Source organism: Astatotilapia calliptera, chromosome 4 (genome assembly GCF_964374335.1).
Source record: "Astatotilapia calliptera chromosome 4, fAstCal68.1, whole genome shotgun sequence".
NCBI classification, from domain to species: domain Eukaryota; kingdom Metazoa; phylum Chordata; class Actinopteri; order Cichliformes; family Cichlidae; genus Astatotilapia; species Astatotilapia calliptera.
In genome coordinates, this window is record NC_137425.1 from 14,757,474 (window position 1) to 14,779,327 (window position 21,854).

A 21,854-nucleotide genomic window follows, 5' to 3' on the forward strand; every position below is an offset into this window, starting at 1 on the left:
TCTTAGTATTTGTGAGGATTAAAGTTGGTAGTAAAGATTTGTGATAAAACTGAGGTTGTTAGATTGAATATCTAAGAAATATGGTATCTAACCAGATTTTTACTCTGGATGGCATTACCTTGGCCTCCAGTAACACTGTGAGGAACCTTGGAGTGATTTTTGACCAGGACATGTCCTTCAATACACATATTAAACAAATATGTAGGACTGCTTTCTTCCATTTGTGCAGTATCTCTAAAACTAGAAATATCCTGTCTCAGAGTGACGCTGAAAAACTACTTAATGCATTTATTACTTCCAGGCTGGACTACTGTAATTCATTATTATCAGGATGTCCTAAAAACTCCCCAAAAAGCCTTCAGCTAATCCAAAATGCTGCAGCAAGAGTCCTGACAGGGACTAGAAAGAGAGAGCAGATTTCTCCTGTATTTTCTTCCCTTCATTGGCTTCCTGTTAAATCCAGAATTGAATTCAAAATCCTGCTCCTCACATACAAGGTCTTAAATAATCAGGCCCCATCTTATCCTAGAAGCCTGGCAGTGCTACTGTTAAAACAGTAGCACTGCCAGGCTTCTACCTTTATACCTTTAAAACCTGGAGAGCAGCCAAATGCCTGGTAGGCTTTTAGCTAAGCTTTAGCTTCAGCCAAGTGGAAGCTAAATTGGCTAGTCATTCATATGTAAATTAGGTTGTTACCTGGGAATTCTGGAGGGAGGGGAGTGGGGGTGTGTGATTGAGGGGGTGGGGGAGCTGCTAAAAGCTGTGAACTTCCTTTTGTGTTCGTCTTGATGCATTCTCAATCATCCAGGGAAATAAATCTCCAAAAGTCACCAACTTGGAGTGTTTCAGTTTGCCATCTTAGGGAGAAATCAACACACATGGGTGTATGTCCTTTGTTGCTGAGATTTATTGATAAAAACAGTACAAAAAACCAACCATTTGTACACATATTTACAAATAATAATAAAAAGTGAGTGAGTACATTTCAACATTATACCAGTGGTCTGATTGATGCCACAATGGAGCAAATCGAGCAAAGACTGATAAGTTCGCTGCAATTTCCAGTGTGTGGGGATCATTTGTCACCAACTGCATCACGTGCTACAACCCTGGTCTACATATCACCGTTGATGAACAGCTTTTCCCATCAAAGACTCGGTGCTGTTTCCTGCAGAATATTGCAAGTAAACTTGACAAGTTTGGGATCAAGTTTTGGGTGGCTTGCGACCTAAAATCCAAGTACCATCCAGTACTATCCATTTATCTTATTTCTTAGGTGTTTTCAACCTCTGCTGCCACGCTAACGGCGTATGCGGCCAAACGGAAGAAGACAGTCTATATTCTTAGCAGCATGCACAGCGTGGTTCAGACTGATAACACTATCAAAAGGAAGCCAAACACTGTCACCCTTTACAACAAAACAAAGTGTGGCGTGGATGTGATGGACCAGATGGTTCGGGAGTACACTGTCCGCAGAGGAACACGGCGCTGGCCAGTTGCCGTGTTACTGAAAACACCTAAGAAATAAGATAAATTGTTATTTCCAAAGCCCTTTTACACACAATGAAACACATAAACATAGAACCACAAAAGACCTGCAACATACCTGAGTGGTGAATTCATTGCGATCTGTCTGTCTAGTGGATTGAGGAATTTTCCTGCGAATCTTGTTGACTGTGCCGAGGATGGTGGTTTTCCGTCTAAGAAGTTTTTGCGCAAGTGAAAGCGATGTTAAAAAATGGTCCGTTGTAACATTTCTGCCCTTGTCTAGGAATGGTTCCATCAGCCTCATTACTACATTTTCAGAAAGTCTCTCCCCAGTGGGACGATTGGGGTCCTTGCCAAGATATGGGAAGACATTGCAAATGTACTTGGATTTTAGGTCGCAAACCACCCAAAACTTGATCCCAAACTTGTCAAGTTTACTTGCAATATACTGCAGGAAACAGCACCGAGTCTTTGATGGGAAAAGCTGTTCATCAACGGTGATATGTAGACCAGGGTTGTAGCACGTGATGCAGTTGGTGACAAATGATCCCCACACACTGGAAATTGCAGCGAACTTATCAGTCTTTGCTCGATTTGCTCCATTGTGGCATCAATCAGACCACTGGTATAATGTTGAAATGTACTCACTCACTTTTTATTATTATTTGTAAATATGTGTACAAATGGTTGGTTTTTTGTACTGTTTTTATCAATAAATCTCAGCAACAAAGGACATACACCCATGTGTGTTGATTTCTCCCTAAGATGGCAAACTGAAACACTCCAAGTTGGTGACTTTTGGAGATTTATTTCCCTGGATGATTGAGAATGCATCAAGACGAACACAAAAGGAAGTTCACAGCTTTTAGCAGCTCCCCCACCCCCTCATCCACACACCCCCACTCCCCTCCCTCCAGAATTCCCAGGTAACAACCTAATTTACATATGAATGACTAGCCAATTTAGCTTCCACTTGGCTGAAGCTAAAGCCTAGCTAAAAGCCATTTGGCTGCTCTCCGGGTTTTAAAGGTAGAAAAGCCAAATGGCTGCTCTCCGGCAGTTTAAGTCTAATGACCTTGTAGTACCATATTAGAGCACTCTTAGAGCACTTTGCTCTCCCACTGCAAGCTTACTTGTTGTTCCTAGAGTATTTAAAAGTAGAATGGGAGGGAGAGCCTTCAGTTTTCAGGCCCCTCTTCTGTGGAACCAGCTTCCAGTTTGGATTCGGGAGACAGACACTATCTCTACTTTTAAGATTTTTTTTTTTCGTCAAAGTGCTTACTCATAGAGGGTCATAAGATTGTTGGGTTTTTCTCTGTATGTATTGTTGTAGAGTCTACCTGTCACGGTTCTGGGTCAGTTTTGACCCAGTATTTTGAGATTTCATGTTTTGGTTTGATTTTGTATTTTTGGTTATTTTCTTGATCTATTGTATGATGATGATTATAATGATGATGATGATTATTTAGTATGTTCCAGCTTATTCTGGTTTAGGTTTAGTTCTGCCCGTGTAAAGTCCGTGTTTCTCAGGCTGCATCCTTGTGTTGTTTCCTGTTTTATTTTGAAGGATTGTGTCTTATGTCAGTGTGTCCAGCTTCGCTCCCCCTATCTCGTTAGCCCCTATCTCTCCCAGCTGTGTCTCCCTCCTGTTTTCCATTCCCTGATTACTTCCCTGTGTATATTAGCCTTGTGTTTGCCCTTGCTCAGTGTCACGTCATACCCTCAGATTATGCCTGTGTGTTTTTGTTCTCAGTGTTCACTTCATGTTTTGTTTTCGTGCCAGCAATAAAGCTGAGGTTTTGAGTTGCATTCTGTTTTCCGAGTCCTGCATTTGGATCCTCATCTCCCCCTGCCCGCACACAGAGCCCTGACACTACCTTACAACACAGAGAGCCCTGAGGCAACTGTTGTCGTGATTTGGGGCTCTACAAATGAAATTGAATTGAACTGAATTGGACTGACTGGAATAGTAATAATTAAGAATTTTTAAAAAAGTGTTCACCCAACATTGTCTCACACCTTTATTATTCGTACATAGCCAACATGTGGCAGCATATAATAAAACCTATGGTGATATTTTTAATCTAAGTACCTTAATTTAGGTAGGCAACTTTGCCTAACGTTAGTGGCTCCATAATATAGATATTTTTCTGTTTGCCCGAGAAGTGAAAGATCCCTGCTTTGATCCTGATTAGCTGCACAAATTACTAACATATGAAGCTGTCTGTTGTTATGAGCTCTTGTGAAAAAGGGAACAGCTGAAAGTGTTTTTTCTTCTTTTTTTTAACGTTTTGACTTCCTGTGTACTTTAAGTATACATAAAACTGTGTTTTTGTCTTGTTTTAACCTATAATATTTGAAAACTTTAATCCCTTTGATTTATTTTAAACAACAACAAAAACCCACTTTCTCTGAGGCAGGTTGTTACCTGTCTGCCAGCCACTCCCATCTACGCTGAGCAAACGTCTCCTCTTCCTGCTTTTCTCAGTTCTGCTTTTCCCTGCACTCACTTTACTCATGTTGGATTTACATTTCTATTTTATGTATAGATGCAGTTGCAATTGTGCAGTCTGAGCCACACAGTTTCAGTTTGTTTTTAACCGTATCTGTTTGTGGACTTTGCTTTTTGCTCGATTTCTTTCTTCCCACCTGTTTGCTGTTTGTGTCTCACTGCTTACTTCACATCTCTCTCAGCAGCCTTTTCCAGCATTACTTTCAACAAAAGGTGAGTTTGAACTTTTAATCTGAATTTAATATCAGTGTCTCTGATTATATATGTATTAATGGAGACGTTTGTCACAATATCTAATCTTTAAAGCAGTACTGTCTGGTTAAATATTGCATTTTATCTTACAGTTTCATTTCTTGGCCATGGATGATTTCGTAAGAACCAAACTGCTTGAATGGGGGCTAAGTGAGTGGGTGGAAAAATTTAAAGGTAAAGTATTAACGTGAATCTGTGATGGGTACAGATATTGATCTTGATGGGATCTGTAAACTGTAAAACAGCTCAGATCTGTGCCCATAACTTTTTCATTTATTTAGTATTCCTGAAACAAGTTAAGAATAATCTTGATCTCTGCAACTTTATTTTTAATTACAGATCAAGAAATTGATGCAGGAATTATTTGTGAGCTTGATGATCGAGAAATTGAGAATTTGATCACAAAAGCTGGACCAAGAATGAGATTCAAGAAGAACCTCAAGCTGTTAAAGGTAATTACATTTTTTTTAAACAATCATTTTTATTTTAGTGTACAGCGGTGAATTTTTGTTATAATTATCTGGATATTGAAAAATGTGCTGGCAGTAATATTATGCAGTGTAATTTTTGTTAAATGTTTACTAATATGGATTTACAATGTTTTGATTGTACAGGAAAAACAAAACACAAATCAAGAAACAGTCAATTCTTTTCAAGTAAGTTACAAACTATTTTGTTGCCTTGAGATTTTCTATCTTTATCTATATCTATCTGTATCTATACGAGAAAGAAAACAATTTAGTACATGTTTAAGTGCTCATTGTATTTGGCTTTGCACTTTTTATCTGCAGCATGAAAAGGAGCATGAAGAAGCAGCTGATGTGATTCAGGTAAGGATTATACTGAACTTCAGACATATGAGCCAACTGCCTGAGACAAAGTAAAACTCCATTCTTTTGCCTTTAAGCATACAGTATTAATTTTAGTGACCTCCCATTAAGGTAACCAGTGTGTCACCAATTGGGGAAAACAGTTAGAGACATGAACGGGTTAGCAGTGTGCCCGGCCTTCTGTTTAATACTATGCTTCCTCCTCATCATCACCCAGTCATCTTGTTTCCCCGACTGCTCGGGACAATCTCCCAGAGGGAGCTAATGGGGCCTACGCTACCTTTAGCACGGGCTAAAGAGGCCTGGATAGCTATGGGATTTTTAAGGGTGCGAAGCAGAGTCTACAATTCTGTGATCCTGGCCTCCAGAGCTGCCGATAGGCTACATTTATTGCAAGTATCATTATTGCTGAAGGAGGCTGAGGAGTAACTAAACATCTGACACAATGAGCAGGAACGTGCAGGAGGGACAGGTGAAAAGGCCATGCTGCTAATGAGTTGGCTATGGCCAAGCTAAGCTAGTGAACCCCTGAAGACACAGTGAGTGAATACTGTGAGTGAATACACAGAGTGTGTGAAGATTACACCTTGATGTAAGTTATAAGTTTTTAATTAAATTGGCTACGCAGATAAGCTACATAAAAGCATCACTGTGTGTTGGAACAAGAAGTGATAGTTTACCGCAGAGAGCGAACACCAGCGACCCACTGGTGTTTGACAGCATCTCACTGGCAGTAATTATTTGTAGAGTAATTTTATTAATTCTTAACTAATATAATTTGAGTTGTTTTGATTGTGGCAAAAGAACAAAACTCAAATCAGGAAACAGTCATTTCTTTTCAAGTCAGTTTAAAACATTTTTTTCCTTCAGATTGAATGTCCATACGACAAATACAATTTTAATACATGTTTAAGAGGTTAATATTAAACACTGCTTTGCACTTTTTATCTGCAGTGTGAACAGGAGCATGAAGAAGCAGCTGATGTGGTTCAGGTAAGGATTATACTGAATTTCAGACATATGAGCCAACTGCCTGAGACAAAGTAAAGCTCCATTGGGACTGGGACTTAATTATGTAAAACAACTGTCTCGTCGGATCACTGATATTTAGTAAGAATAAGGTTATTGTAATTTATTTTTCATCAGTCTGCTGGTTAATAAAAAATAACTGCATTTAAGTTTGTTGACTGTAAAACTTATATGTTAGTGTCCTTTAAATTTTGTTAAAGAACAATACCAATGCAAATAGTAATAATTTCCTGTATAACTCATATTCATCCTCAGGTCTTGCCATCCACAAGTGATACAGGTGAGACACATGCATCGTATTTATTGCATCTCATATTATTCTGTGTTTTAAAGGCACCAATATTTTTTGCAATCTACATAACTTTACTAAGAATAGATTTACTGAGAGAAACACATTTTTCTTTTCTTATTTTTTGTTGTTGTTTTTATCCAATCAGGAAAGAGAAAATCAGACCTTCAAAGTGACACCATCAGGTTGCAGTCACCAGCTAAGCGACAACGTCTGTCTATGCCAGGATTTGAAGGTATTTACGTTTCTTACTAAACAGTGTCACAGTTTAAGGGTTAAACCTCTGTGCAGCACAATTTGTCCAACATGCCAGTTTCATCTTTGATGCTAGAAATTACTTTTTCTTTGGGCTTTTGTCAAAATGTAACAGTCACATGATGCATGGTATATTAGGGTTAATTGGTAAGTGGTCACATTATGGTCCTGATATACTCTAATTCACACAGGTTTGCTTTGTTTGTTTTTTTAACATGATATTTTACATTTTCTGTTTATTCTAGTCTATAATTCCTTCTAAATACTTCTTTACTTTTATGCCAACAGAACCAGTCATACTGTCTGATGTGAAAAGCATCATGACATTTGTACATGCCAGACTAAATAAGCAAGACAAACTCAGTGATTTCTTAAAGTGAGTATTAAGTTTTTTTTTCCTATTTTGTAATGTATGTAACAACTGTAAAAGTCAAATGCAGTCTGTTTGTCCTAAAACAACACAACCAACATCTTTCATGAGGCTAACCCCCCCACACATACACACACACACACACACGACGGTGCCAGCTGGACGCTTAAAGGCCGATGCCGACAAGAACAAAACAGTTTTTCCCTGAGAAACGATAACTCACTGACTCTCTTGCCCGATTCCGCAAGGCCACCTGCGTAGGCTGCAGACTGTTGATTTTTGCCTAACTGGGAGAAAGGACACTTTCTCAGGCTGAACACAGGACACATATTCTCACACGCATGCACACACGTACACTGCCACTGATATGCACTCACCCCCCACCCTTCCCCGAACCCAATGCCTCCCATCCAATGTGGACAGCGGCTCAGCTTCGGATGCACGATCGCGGCGTCCCAGATGCAGCTGTGCACATTGGCCTATTCCCCGCCTGTTGCTTGTCTTGTTTGTCATGGTGTTAAGGTGGGAAAATATCCGTGCTTCTTTTGTGCTATGGAATTTTTGTTTTCTTCTCATACTGATTCCCTTTTGGGGACCAGTATGAGCAGAGTTTGTTTTTTTCTCCTCGACTGCCCTTTTTATGTTATACATTTCACTGTTTTTCCTTTATGCCACTTAGTCTGACCTGTCTCCTCAATGTGATGTTTGTGTATTGTATTTACGGTCAGCAAGGTCCAATTTTCAATACAGGCAATTGCAAGTGACAAAGATTCATTCATTCATGATTCAGTAGTAAACTAAAACTATCCAAGTTAAGACCAACAAAGACGCATATTTTTAGGAAGTTTTGGTGACTTAGCTACATTTTTTTCCCTGTTCCTGGTATTTACCCATTCTTGGGGGAAACATTTTCACTTTAACTGACACAAACAGGAAGGTGTGGATCAATTCAATTCAATTCAGTTAAATTTTATTTATATAGCGCAAAATCACAACAGCAGTCGCCTCAAGGCACTTTATATCATTATTTATTAGATCAAAACAACATACAGTAAACAATTAGTGGAACAAGTGTATAAAACTGAAATGTATAGTGATAATTGATTGGAAAATCACTACCATGATTATAACTCTCTTTTAAACTCTCTTTTTTTAAAACAAATTAACTATATTTAAAATCTTGATCAACAGGAAAAAGATCAGTGATTTGGAGACAGACAAGAGGGAGCTGGTTGGTGTCTTTGGTAAAACTGGGGCTGGAAAGAGCTCTTTGATAAATGCCATCATCAAAGAGAAGAATCTTTTACCTTCAGGAAGTGTCAGTGCCTGCACCTCAGTCATGATCAAAGTGGAAGCTAACAGAGGTAGCTTAAAGTATGAGGCAGAAATTGAGTTCATCGCAAAGGAGGTAAAATGAGTTCTCAAAGTTTGATTTGTTTTTGAAGCTAAATCATGTGTTACATTGCAGTTCTTGGGGTTTAAGGTTGGGTACATACCTCAATAAATGGTATGTCATCTATTTTTGTAGGAGTGGAAAGAAGAGTTGTGGTCATTTCGTCAGTTTCTTGACAATAATAAAAATCAGAAAAAGGAAGACGATGATTATCATGATGCTGTTGAAAAGCTGTCGGCACTGTATGGAGAAGACTGGGAAAAGTCCTTTGAAAACCTCATGGACCGCAAATATTTCAAAGAAATTCCAGAATTTCTCCAATCCAGGCGGAAGATTTTGAGATGTGAATCAGTAAGACAAACTCATATTACTACTATAACAGACAGCCATGATAGACTACACACTGGGGATGCTGGGAAATGCACACAGGTGAAACCAGGACAACCTGGACACAAAAGGGAACTGACCAAATTAACAAAAGAGTTATGGAAACATATCTCACTTCTGAAAACAGAATGCAGCATAGATTCAAAAGTCTAAAAAACATAAAACACTGAAAACAGATCCAGTGATCCCAACGAAACAGATCTTACTGAGATCCCATAATCACATTTAGATGATCACATATCCAGAAAAAAAATCTGTTCTTGTAATAACTGTGGTTAACAGATCCCAAGACTGGTCCAGGTCCATTATGTAGAGCAGTGTTTCCCAACCACTCTGAGAAATGATCAGGTGTGCCGTGGAAGACAACTACCTGCTCTAATTAAACGGGTTACCAACTGCTAGTAAAAATGAAGAAGAAGAAATTACACAATAGTCATGCTCTGAGTGAGACGACGTAGTACGTAATAACAATAGATAAATATTTGAAAAGAAAAAGTAGTAAATCTGACCTGGGTCCTGAAGAAAATTGTGACCCAGATGAAGGCCCTAGCATGAGTAGTGGTCAGAAGAAAGCTAAAAAGGTATATTGGAGACAAACTGCTATACCTGGTACGCGGAAAAATTATCAATATGTTTTTTTGTCTTTTTTTCTTTGGTGGTGTGTCGTGTGATTTATCTGATGTGAAATATGTGCCGTGGCTCCAAAAGGTTGGGAAACACTGATGTAGAGCATGATTTATTTATCTTTTTAAATCGCAGTAAGAACCTTTACCTCTTCACACGACAGTGATCAGTTCCTTGTTTTAACCTACTTACCCTTTTTAAATCGCTCTGTAGAAATTCACTGCTGAGCAAAGTCAACAAAGTGGCCACAAACTTTAGTAAATCAGTGCCTGACAGTCGGTTGTGTCAGTAATGGCATAAAGTGCTGTAAAACCCTGACAGTCAAAACATGCCAAGTTATCCGCTGTAGTGATCCCTTGTAAATAAGGGAGCACCCTAAAGTAGCTTATTAATGTCCCAAACTGGTGGACAACTGCAAAATACACAGATCAAGTAGTTTCTGCCCATAGTAATACTAACTGTTTGAGACCAAGAGTGTACTTAGTGTGATTTTAAATACAGAATAAAAACTTTTAAATAAATCATAAAAATTTATTTAAATTTTGGTTTTGAATAATAATTAGGCACTTTCTTGAAACTATCAAATGGTTGATTGTTCTAAAAAGGATTTCACATGACCTGAATTTTTATGTCACTGACTTTTTAATGGTTTTTGTAAAGCACTTGCACTGAGGATTAAAATTAAACTGCACTGCTTTTTTTTATTTATTGCAGGCTAATGAACTTTCTGCAAAATGTGTCAAGTACACAAGAAGTGAGTCAAAACAAGGAGAAGGCAATGAAGGAAAAAAGTGGTTTTGGCCACTGGTGAAGTGTGTGACTGTCAGGGTGCCAAACAATCCTTTTCTCCAGCATGTCACACTTGTGGACCTTCCTGGAAATGGTGACTGTAACAAGAGCAGAGATCAGATGTGGAAAGGGTTAATTCACATTTACTGCTCTTTGCTTATACTGTGTTGTCTGTAAACAGTCATCTTTCTATTAAGCACTGAGACATGTTATTCTCCTTTCAGATAGTTGGAGATTGTTCTACTGTGTGGATTGTGACTGAAATTAATCGAGCAGCATCAGAGAAAGCAGCCTGGGGGATCCTGGAAAGTGTCAGTAGTCTGATTGGAAATGGTGGCGAATGTCAGCAAATTCACTTTATCTGCACCAAGTCTGATCTTCTTGATGATTCAGATGATCTGTAAGTAAATTTTGCATGCTGATCAACTACACAGTGTTTTCATGTAAGATAAACCCCGGCTAGAATGAAACACAGAGTTGAGTCTTTGTTGTAATGAATGCAGAACATTTGGGTCAAAATGAGTCTCAGAGGCAGATACAATCATATAAAGTTTACTGAAGATGGTGGACAGAGTAACAAAGAGGGGGGGGGGGGGGGGGTGGGGGGGATAGTGGAGAGTGGGAAAGGCAGGGGAATTTACACTGTCCTTCAGCAACAAAGTTAAAGTAGTTGCTGTGACAAAAAAACATTTGTATGTAAGCATGTCAGCGTGTGGTGACGTCACGCTCCAAATAAAATATGCTGGCCTTTCTCTGAGTGCTTTAAGAATAAATGGTACCAATCTCTGATATTTGCGAGTTTGTTTGTTTTTTAAACAATCAAAATAAATACGTTTAACAAATAAAGTCATATCATCATAAATGACTGGACCTGCGAGGCAGACTCGCACAATTGAAGCTCAATAGGTTTATTTCCAATGAAACAAATATATACAATGAACTGGTGAATTAGTGGAGAGCACCACCCTAAGGTGGTGGTCTGGGGGAGAGTATGCAATGACTGGCAGTAAATATTTTGGTGAGAGGCTCTGACAACCCAGGTTAGAAAGTAGGAGTATGAGAGGATATTACCCAGACCAGACATTTAAAACTAGAATGCAACAAACTGGAGAACCACCACCATCAGGCAGAGAAACATTGCCACAGCCAGTGTTTTTTTTTTTTTTTTTTTTTTTTCCTCAAAGATATTTTTATTCATTTGAAGCAACAAAGAAAAACAGATTTGTTAATTGTTAAAGAATTGTTAAACAGCAAACAAGTAAGTTTCACAGTGACTGTTTGAACTGAAATACTAGAATACAGATTAATGACACACTCACATGTCTTATAATTGGTTTTATCAGTTTACCCCCTGCCCATACCTATAATGCTGGAAGTCGGGTTCGCAACCTGGAGGCTGGAAAAGTATTTCAGGAATTGCCCCCACACCTTGTAAAACTTACCGCTGTTATTGCTAATCGCATACCGGATCTTTTCAAGGCTCAGATAGTACATAAGGTCCCTCAGCCATTGAGCCTGGGTGGGCAAAGGGGCACTCCTCCATCTAAGTGGGATTGCACGTCTAGCTACAAGGGAGGCGAAGGAGAGCATGCAATGCTGTGACGAGGTCAACCGTGCATCAGCCTTCCCAGTGGTGCCAAAAAGCGCAACTAATGGATTAGGATCCATATGGTGTCCAAGAATTAGGGACAAAGTTTGAAATATATCTCTCCAGAAACAAGATAGGAACAAGATAGAAATTTAGGAGTAACATGGCCTTACAAACCCAGCAGTGAGATCTTAAGAGATCCAGCCTATGGCTCTTCAATGGAGTGTCACAGGGTCCCCAGGAAAAAAACATTGTAAATGTAAAATAATAAAATAAATATTCTTCTGTAGCAATAACAAAGTGTAACATAAATTATTCAGTAGCAATTACACAAGAATATCCAGTAATGTCCCTGCCTACAATTAAACACATTCACTTACCGAAAATCGGGGGCATCTGCTGTGGCAAATGGGTGCAAGCCTTTTACCACAAACTTGGTCACTGCTCAGTGACATTCGTCTATCCTGGCCTGAAAGGAGACGCTACCGGTAGACTGCAGCGAGAACTGCCAGCATCTGAGCCAGCAAGACTCTGTCTGTCTCTCTCATCATGGTCACCTAAATGCACAGTAATGGCAGGTCTTGTAATAAGGCAGATCGTGCTAACATAATATGCACTGTTAGTTGATTATTTACCTGCCGCATTAACGGGAGAGGACATGCAAACGTTACCGCTGCTGCTGCGTTGAGATTCACGAGTCCGGAGCGGAATTTAAAACAGGACATTCATTTAAGGTCATCGCGTGTTTTGTGAGCAAATGCTTTTGCATATTCGTAGTGTTTCCTCCCTTAAATGAAATATCTACTTTGCAAGTATTGCAAGTTGGCCTGTTGTCATCCATTCTCGTAAAGTGTAACCAAACTTTTGAGCGTTAGGTGCCATATTTCCTGTAAGGTAAATAACGCTCCATAACGTGGTGACGTCATTCGGGGCGACTGGAATCGATAAGGGAATCGTTTGCAAAAACGGCAAACAATTCCAAGGAATTGAAACAGTGGGAACCGGTTCTCAACAAGAACCGGGTTTCGATACCCATCCCTAGTCCCATCTATCCATAGACAATGATTGATTTGAATCTCGTTCCCAGGCCATTTTAATCCGATCTATCGAAGAACCATTCATGCTCACCAGCCTGTCATACATAAGAGAGATAAATCCTTTTCGTGTTGGAACTAGGGTAACGAGCATATCCCCTGGGCTTGCAGCTGGTGCTACCGGGAAGTTTGGAATCTGAGATTAGAGGAAATGTCTGATCTGCAGATATCTGAAAAGATGTGTACGTGGGAGATTAAATTTATCAGAAAGCTGAGCAAAAGATCTAAAGGTATTGTCAAAAAACAGATCATTGAAACATGTTATGCCCCTATCATGCCAATCTCGAAATATAGGATCAGATAATGATGGCTGAAAAAAAGGGTTAGAGAAAGTTGAACTCAGAAGGGAGAAGCCTGTTAATCCAAAATGCCTCCTCATCTGAGCCCACACTCTCACCGTGTGCCACACAACTGGATTATCGATTGTCTTGTCTGTGGGAAGGGGGGGGGGGGGGGGGGTGAAGATCCAATCAGGACAGAAGAGCCTGTGGTTGAGTGCAATGGCAGGTGGCTCTATAGCCGGATTCACAGCCAGTTTTTAAATACAATCTACATGTTAACAATGAGTTACAGATGTGCAACAGTCAGGGAAAGCTCAGCTTGGTCAGAAGGGAGATTCCCATATTTTCGCCAACAATAAAACAAAACCACCCAGCCTGCCGCAGATTAATGATGGTGATGGTGATGATAATAGTGATGATGGTAACAGTACATATTTGCACATTTCTTGTAGTTCATCAGCTGATATCCATGATCGAATAGTTAAAAGAAACATTCAAGCCAAGGATGGAGTAAAGAAAGAATTCAACAAGCGAACCAAGATTAAGGTGAGTTTTATAGGCTTACAGAAAATAACACAGACTCTCCATAGTTGTAAGGATGCTTTAAAATTAAATCATCTTTCCCCAGAAACACTTCACTGATGACAGTTTCGAAGTGTTCACAGTGAGCTCCAAAGAGTTCCTAAAAGGGAAGCATCTAAGTCCAGAAGAGACTGGTAGGTGAAGTCTTGATGCACATGTTGTTTTAGTTTGCTCTGACTGAAAGAAGAATTATTTAATTTGAATTAAAGTGTGTAATGTTAAAGTGTGGCACTGAAATTTCTTCTCAACAGAAATACCAAAACTTAAAGGATTTTTGCAAGATCTCAATGACTGTCACTCAGAGACAGTAAACTACGTGAGTGGAGCTTATGGGATTCTATCTTTGATTGAAGGTGCCAGGTGCAGAAAAGAGGTGAGGTCAAGTTATCTATGTGGAACAATATTTTACTGAAATTTAAAACTTCAAATGTTTCCATAAATCTGACACCTAACAAAATTTTAGTTATCAAGATTTCTTGACAGGCACTGAGTGACAACATTTCAAAATGATGAATAAAAAAAAGAGTTGTATTTATGTTATTACTCCTTTAATAAAAAATAAATATACTCTTTTAATTTCAGGGTGTTGGAAAAGCAGATGATGTATGTAAAGTTCTCGAGAAAAACATGACAGAACAACTTGATCAAGTGAAAAAAGCAGTTGATGAAGCGATCAAGGATTTTGAACATTGTCTTACAGAAGGCGTTAAAAATTCCAAAACCTCTGAAGAAAAACTGAAATCCTTTTTGGACCGTGATGTACGTATCTGAATCATAATTAACATCAAAGCAACAGATTTTGCACTTTATATGAGCATGTGTTTAGAATTGTTTTCCTGATCTGTTACAGAAACAGCCTAGTTTTTTCAAGACACTACAGGCTGTGGTTAGAAAAGACGGCATCCACAAAACAAAAAAAGGGGAACACATAAATCTCAACACAGTATTAGCTTCATGCTTGACTGACAGCATTGATGAAAAATTCAGAAAGACCTTCCCGTAAGAATAAACAAATATTAAACTGTACCATATTAGACTACAATTAAAATGATTAAAGCAAACTTGTCAAAACTGCCATCATGAAACATTTTTTCAGAAATGATGTTAAAGGCGGATCTTTCAATGGAGTCATCAGTAGATTTTCACTTGACACAAATTCGCTGATTCAAAAATACCAAGATGTCAAACTGCAGCTGATATTTCTTCAGACAGAGGTACGACATGAAACAATCCAGTTTGTCAGTTTATTATAGCAGAATTTACCAATACAATGAAAAAACTGTCATTTTGTATTTTAACTTATCCATGTTTGATGCTTTTAAGGAGGATAAAATTAAGGCAAAACTCAACAAAATGATCCTAAAAGAGAAGAAAATCATCTACAACAGTCTAACAGAGACAACTGAGAAAAACATGAAAAAGTGCTATGAAGGTAAGAAGATTGTCAGCTTGTCACTGTAATAAATCACAATTGTACATAAAAAATGTTTTGACAAAGTTTATTCTTTTCTTGTAGACGCACAAAAAATTTCTGGAGATGATGCACTGAAAAAAATGAGGAAGACTATTGAGACACATGTATCCTTAAATAGGAACATGTATGAGGATGCAAAAAAGACCATGATGAAGAAGATGAATGAACTGATGGTTTGTCACATTACAAATTATACTGAGACCATGTTGGGGGTTTTCTACATTTGAGTGTTTTTGCTCAGTCTGGACATTGTCTAAACATTAGCGAGTGGCTGTTAACATTTTTATTTTTGAGCATAACAAAGATTTAGTCTGCAATGAGGAGCTGAACTGAACAGTTTGAACTGGCCACAAGAACTCTAAACAAACACCCACCCATTAATTCAGGTGTTTCAGTTGTTTTAAACCTCAATATTTGACTCTGTGAAAAGTTATAAAAGCTCTGATGTTTAATTAGATGATCATCTGCAAGGAACTGAAGGAAACCATGGACCACTCCATTAAACTCTCACTCAAGGCATCAGCTTTGAGTGAGAGTCTCCCAGGTAAAGAAAATATAGGCTATGAAAGTAAATCGTTAGTAAAATGTTGAACAATGCTAAGCCCATGTTTTTATATATTTGTTTGCTTTTCAGATGTTTCAGAGCATCTTGAAACTGTCCAGCAACATTACAATGAAAGTAAGGGCAGTCAAGAGGGAGAAATGACATCACAGTAGCCAGGTAAATATTTAAATGTTATTTCATGTTACTTTAAAAGTTCCTGTGAATTCTCAAAGGAAAAAGGGTGAAATCTGATGACAATCCTAAGCACCTAAGTATACAGTAACTTTTAAATTTTTACTGTTTAGTGTCAATAAGTGTGCCATAATTTAAGATCAGAAATAACCATTTTAACCCTGGAGAACCCATGGGGTCAAATTTGACCCCATGGGTTCTCCAGGGTTAAATTACATATGTCCATTTAACCTGTCCATTTGTATTTTCATCATCTCAGCTAAAAAAAAACAGCTGGTTCTTAGCTAGCATTGTGCCAAGTAATGTTATGCAGTGTTAAAGTATGACACCACAATGTTACATCTACTTTAAAAGAAGTTTAGCAGCTGCTAGAGCTGCTAAACAACTGCTAACAGTGGTGAAAACAGAAGCACTACCAACATAAAAATTCAGGATATACTTCCCTGAATACTGTCTTTGGACAGAAGTGACTTATTGACTCATATCGGATTGACAGCTGAGGTAAACATGCCGAATTTGTTATTGCTGTGCACAGACGAAGTATTTGAATAATATCACCACTTATAATTTGTGTTATTTTACCCTTTTTACATCCGAGTCACCTCAAACATGTTAAAATAAAGTTTCCAAAAATGATTTTCTACACAAACAGTAACAGAAACAACAGATATTAAGATTTTCTATTCTAGGCTGAGGAGCTTTCAAGACATCTTAAAGCTAGCTGTAAGCACTGGCAATTTTACTGTTTGCCTGAGCAGCTGAGTGTTAAAAATCTTTGTGCTTATTATTACTGGATGTTTCAGATTTGCTCCACACAGTAACAGCAGAAACCTGATGACCCACTCAACATCTCTGAGGGAACACTGACCAAAAGCATGAGGTCTCTGGATATCACCACAGACATTTCTGTTGTGTTGCTTGCTGTCTTTGAATGCTGTGTTTGACTTTTAATGAATTTGGTGAAATGAGATTTTTCAGTCTTCACTGAGAGAAGCTCCTGGGTTTGAATCCAGTTTGTGGCCTTTCTGTGTGGACTTTGCTTTTTCTTCCTGTGTCTGTGTGGGTGCTCTCTGTGTACTCCAACTTCTTCCCACAGGCCAAAAACATGCGTGGGGGTTAGGTTAATTGGTGATCTTGGATATAGATGTGCATGTGAGCAAGAATGACAGTTAGCTGTGTGACACAGTTATTATAGTTTTGTATTTTTGTCATTAATTTTTATTTCATTTTGACTTTTTGTTTTAATTCAAGTTTCAAGACTGTTCTTGTTTCAATTTATTGTTTGAAAAAGTTTAGTTTTAGTTGGGTTTTATTACTGTTATGTTTTTGTTTTTTTAATTATTGTTGTATTTGTAATTATTGTTGTATTTAGTGCAAACGTCAGAGGCAAAATTTAGGAAAACCAGTAGAAATAACACTTCTTGCCTTGTAGATGTTCAGTGTCTCAAACATGTCCATCAATAACATGTCAGGCACATTGTAATAACATTTTTACCAAACTAACAAATACTGAAACTAAGGCTATTTCCTCTATAAACTGATTTGTATTTCAAATGAGGTCATTTAATCATTTCTGTTGATTATTGTTTTTATTTTGTTTAACTAAAATATTCATATCTAGTCTTAGTTTTTATTTCAGTTTTATTTGAGTGGAATAACCTTAGGAACCTGTTCAGGGTGTACTCTGCCTCTCGCCTGACAACTGGGAAAGGCTCCAGCAACCCTGGATTGGATAAGCAGAAGAAAATGGATGGATTGAGAATTTTAAGTATTAATTCCTCCCAGGGGTATTACAGTTTTAATTGTGAGGGTCTAAACCAAATGGCCAGCACTCTGTCCAAAAATGTTTTGGTCTCTTTTTTCTCCCTTTTGTCATATTTGTTCATTATTTGTAGACCCGAATTATACAGAAAATTAGATACAGCGGTAGAAGTACAATATTACAGATTTTAATTTTAGTGCCTTAAACCACAGGAATACTGTGATATTCAGACTCTTTTCAGGTTTAAGGATTCAATTTATGTTTTTCTTTCAATAGCAGATTTTCTTTCCCTTGTAGTAAATTTGAATATTACAATTTAATGTCTTTAGTCATGATTCATTTATATTCATGATGCATTTGTCAGTTTTATTCTTGAGACCTTTATAGCACATGACTTATGTATACCATGTTCTTACATTTCTAACATAAATATTATTTAGTGTAATATAATGGTTTAATTTGGTTGTCACATGAGTAATAAAGCAGCAGCAAAAAAATACGTCTCTGCTTCTGCTTTAGCTATTATATCATATTGTTTTCTGTTGTTTCTATTCTGTATTGATTCTATAGCTGTAAGATGGAAACATGATTTTTCAAATCCTGATCTTGTTTTTTCTGACACTAAAAATAAGCTACCTGCCAAAAAGTATTTTGTAGCACCACAGTAGTTTGTAACATACAAAAAAATTATCTATGAATTGTAAAGACTGAACCACAAACCAAGTCAAATGATTGTGGATCCTGCTTCCTCTGAAGGTGTTCTTGTCTGGGTGGCCTTATAGGTCATCTACAAACCTCCAGTCACATGTCTTATCAGCAGCTCTCTTCTATAATCTGTGTACCTAGTAACTAACTGGGTTAAAGTTTAGTGGCCTGTAAAATAGGGCCCAAGGATCTGCTAACTTTTATAGCCAAAGTAACCTTTTTTAACCTTTTTTGTTATATTACAATATTACAGGTGTCATCGACCTGGGTCTGAGCGACCCAGGGTCCACAAGCAGTTGGGGTCTCATTTTATATATTTTTCTGCACTGTGCTGCCTTTCCCAAGCATGTTCATGCTTGTGTGTGTATAGGGAGGTGAGACTCCATGTCAGTTTCCTAGAGTTACAAGTTCAGAGTGTATATGCCTGCTGATAAAGTGTCCTGACGGCTGCCGCTATTATTTCCCCCCCAGGACTAGCGTGGAACGGTAGAGAACAGCAAGCTCGGAGACTGCAGAGACACAGGAGCGGAGAGCACTAACACGGACATTTTGGGAGAAGACACTGCACGGGAGTCGACGGAACGCACTGGAATGTATTGTTATGTAACATCTCTTCACTGTAAATAAACGCACTGCTTTCATCGCATCTTACCAAGTGTGGTAAGAGGAAGAAGGGGGGAAGATGGGCATCCCATCCTGTTGTTTCTCTCGCATGTGAATATACTTTCCTTCATACACTTCATGTATAATCACATATATTCTATTAATTACACATGAATCTTCTGCATTTACTAATCACAACACACTTAATATAACTTCTTTCTTAATCATACATGGGAAACTCAGAGATTCTCACATCTCTCAGACTTCCACAATCTCACGCAGAAACACAAGGATGAGCAGCGTAGTCAAAAACACTCGTGGAATCTGGGTGAAAAAGTCAGGTATGAAAATAATTTCATTATCCAAACTACACTTTCTATTTCATCATGTTGATTAAATTTAAACACGATTAACCGTTAGCAAAATAACATCTAAGTAAACTCAGTTTTATCACTCTGCATCACGATTCCCATAAAAAGGCTGGATGCTAAGTCCTTTTACTCCACTTTTAGAGATGAACCGAGGGATCTCATTCTCTTTGGCACTTTGAATATGGAAGGAAAATCATTTGTTTTAGTTCTATAATCACATCACAAACTGCAGATATTTTTATGTGGCCCCACAAATGTATGTTTTCATATGCTGTCCCTTTTTGTGTTTTACAATCTAAATAAACTAACAGTAAAATGAATAGCACAGGGAGGAAAAGAAGGCATGTTTGTGTGAACCACAATTATTTTATGTAGCGATACAACATTTGAGCATGTTAAATACGCCATTCTAAAAACACAAACACTGATTAAGCAACAACTTTCAGCCAAGATTTATAAATTCTTTTTCCTTCTAACTGTCAGTGAATCTACTACCTATACACCATAATTCAGCAAGTCAAACATAACAGTTGCATTTATCTATTGTGGGATGGTTGTGGCTGGGCTGATGACTGTGACAGAACAGAGTGGCAATTTCTATTTTTATTAATACTTTTGAGGATTAAAGATGGTATTAATAATTATTTTTTTTAAAAGTGTTCATCACCCAACATCGTTTCACTCCTCTGTTAAAAAGTAAAGCAAAAAAAGTAAAAGAAAACACAAAAAGCAAAAAGGAAGAACCTGGATATAAGAAAGTATTTTTCAAAGAAACCTGTAAGTCACTTAAAGTCAAGTTTACTCATAAAATGTGTGCGTCATAATAACGTTACAGGCTATGCTAGGCTTTGGCCCACATCAGTCTAAAATTGTATGTAACTATGAATAACGTGTTTTGGAAACTAACTGCACAACAGGCAGCACTATTAGTTATCTCAGTCTCCAAGAATAACATATCTAATTTTGATTGAAACTGTCAGAGAAAACGGCAGCCTCGAGCAAACCAGGATATTAGTTTACAGAGGCTGTTAAAGTTATGTCTAACGTTAAAATATTGGTGACACAATAATTTCATCCTAATGGTACTGACATATTCATAGGGTTCATTTTTGAGACAAAATGTCATGAGGTAGTCATGATTTTGCAAATATTCCACCTTGTAGTGCAGTTTGCACAAATTGTTTTAAAAATGCACTCACCCTACAAACATTACTGATGAGTCAAGATCTGCACAAATTGACAGAAACACTGAAGCTACACATTTTATTATTATTGTGATGTATGTCCTATTTGTCAGGTGACAGAAGAACCAACACAAAGCTCAGAGAGTAATGTTGATACAAGATCACAGGTGAAGTTGGATGATGACTTGTTGGTTCATTACTGTATTTGAAGCACATGTGTGACTGCATGTATTTGGAATGTCTCACTGTTATTCATCAGGTGACAGAGGCAGTTCTGCCATGTTGTAGCTCGGACAGAGGTGAAGAGGCGAGGTCACAGGTGACTGGCTGATGGTTTGGTGCTATAGATTAACTAGTATTTATTATCATGACAATTGTTAGGCTGCTGATGTAAATTGATTCATTAGTGTATATTTGACAAAGAATCTGAATTGACATGTCTCACTTTTTATATGGCACGAATCAATGTGTTATTTTATCAGGTGGCAATTTGTCCTAGTGCAGTCAGAGGGGAGGAGCCAGGGCCAAAGGTGAGGCACATCAAGCACATAATAATAATTTTGTGGTAATCTTAGATGAGTAGTCTTATGGACAAAAACCACCAGGTCATTCAGTGTTTCCTTAGTGCTAATGTATAAGACATGTTGGTGTACTATAACTGAAGTAATGTTTTTAAGTCCTTTTATAACACAACCATTTCCTGAAGTCATTTTCTCATGCTCTCTTCATGCTCTTTACATTAATTCTTTCACATTAATGTGCTTCACACGACCACAGATGCACAGGCATTCAGTATGGACTTTGTTTCAGAAATGACTCAAAAAATAAATTAATAAGACCAAGAAATAAAATAGAATGAAAAATAATATAAGACATTTTATAGATACAGATACAGAGAGAGAGAGACAAAAGCAAAAACAATATTTGGCCTGAAACTAGGTCAACCAAAGAGACACAGAGACTGACATGATTTAAATTTTATGGAATTTAATTCATGATACTGTTAAACTAAGTCAACTTAAGCCATAAGTCTATATATGAGCGTCTTTTCTGTTGTTTGCTTTACCGATGTTTCATGAACCAGTAAACAAGTTCAACATGGTTTCAAACAAGGATCCTACTTAGATATTTAATTCTGGCGTTTGGTAAGGTAATAAAGCCACATATTAACAGTGGTGTTTATTTTTCAAAAATAGATAAAAATCATTTACTGTATTTACACATCTTTTTTGGAAATTATTTGAATTTACTCTGAA

At 37.7% G+C, this 21,854-nt stretch overlaps 1 protein-coding gene across 1 annotated transcript; it reads left to right on the forward strand.

Annotated features, from left to right (window-relative positions):
• The first annotated feature begins 3,645 nt into the window (after nt 1-3,645).
• LOC113020769 (nuclear GTPase SLIP-GC-like) lies at nt 3,646-18,050 on the forward strand. Its single transcript, XM_080300272.1, has 24 exons — nt 3,646-4,213; nt 4,345-4,426; nt 4,592-4,704; nt 4,867-4,908; nt 5,044-5,082; nt 6,037-6,075; nt 6,367-6,391; nt 6,549-6,635; nt 6,944-7,031; nt 8,217-8,433; nt 8,554-8,769; nt 10,144-10,349; nt 10,442-10,618; nt 13,634-13,727; nt 13,810-13,897; nt 14,015-14,136; nt 14,346-14,522; nt 14,614-14,762; nt 14,860-14,977; nt 15,087-15,195; nt 15,280-15,410; nt 15,694-15,781; nt 15,872-15,958; nt 16,777-18,050. Exons 2-23 carry the CDS (start codon nt 4,360-4,362, stop codon nt 15,952-15,954), a joined length of 2,475 nt encoding a protein of 824 aa, XP_080156398.1. The 5' UTR covers nt 3,646-4,213; nt 4,345-4,359; the 3' UTR covers nt 15,955-15,958; nt 16,777-18,050.
• The last annotated feature ends 3,804 nt before the right edge of the window (nt 18,051-21,854 follow it).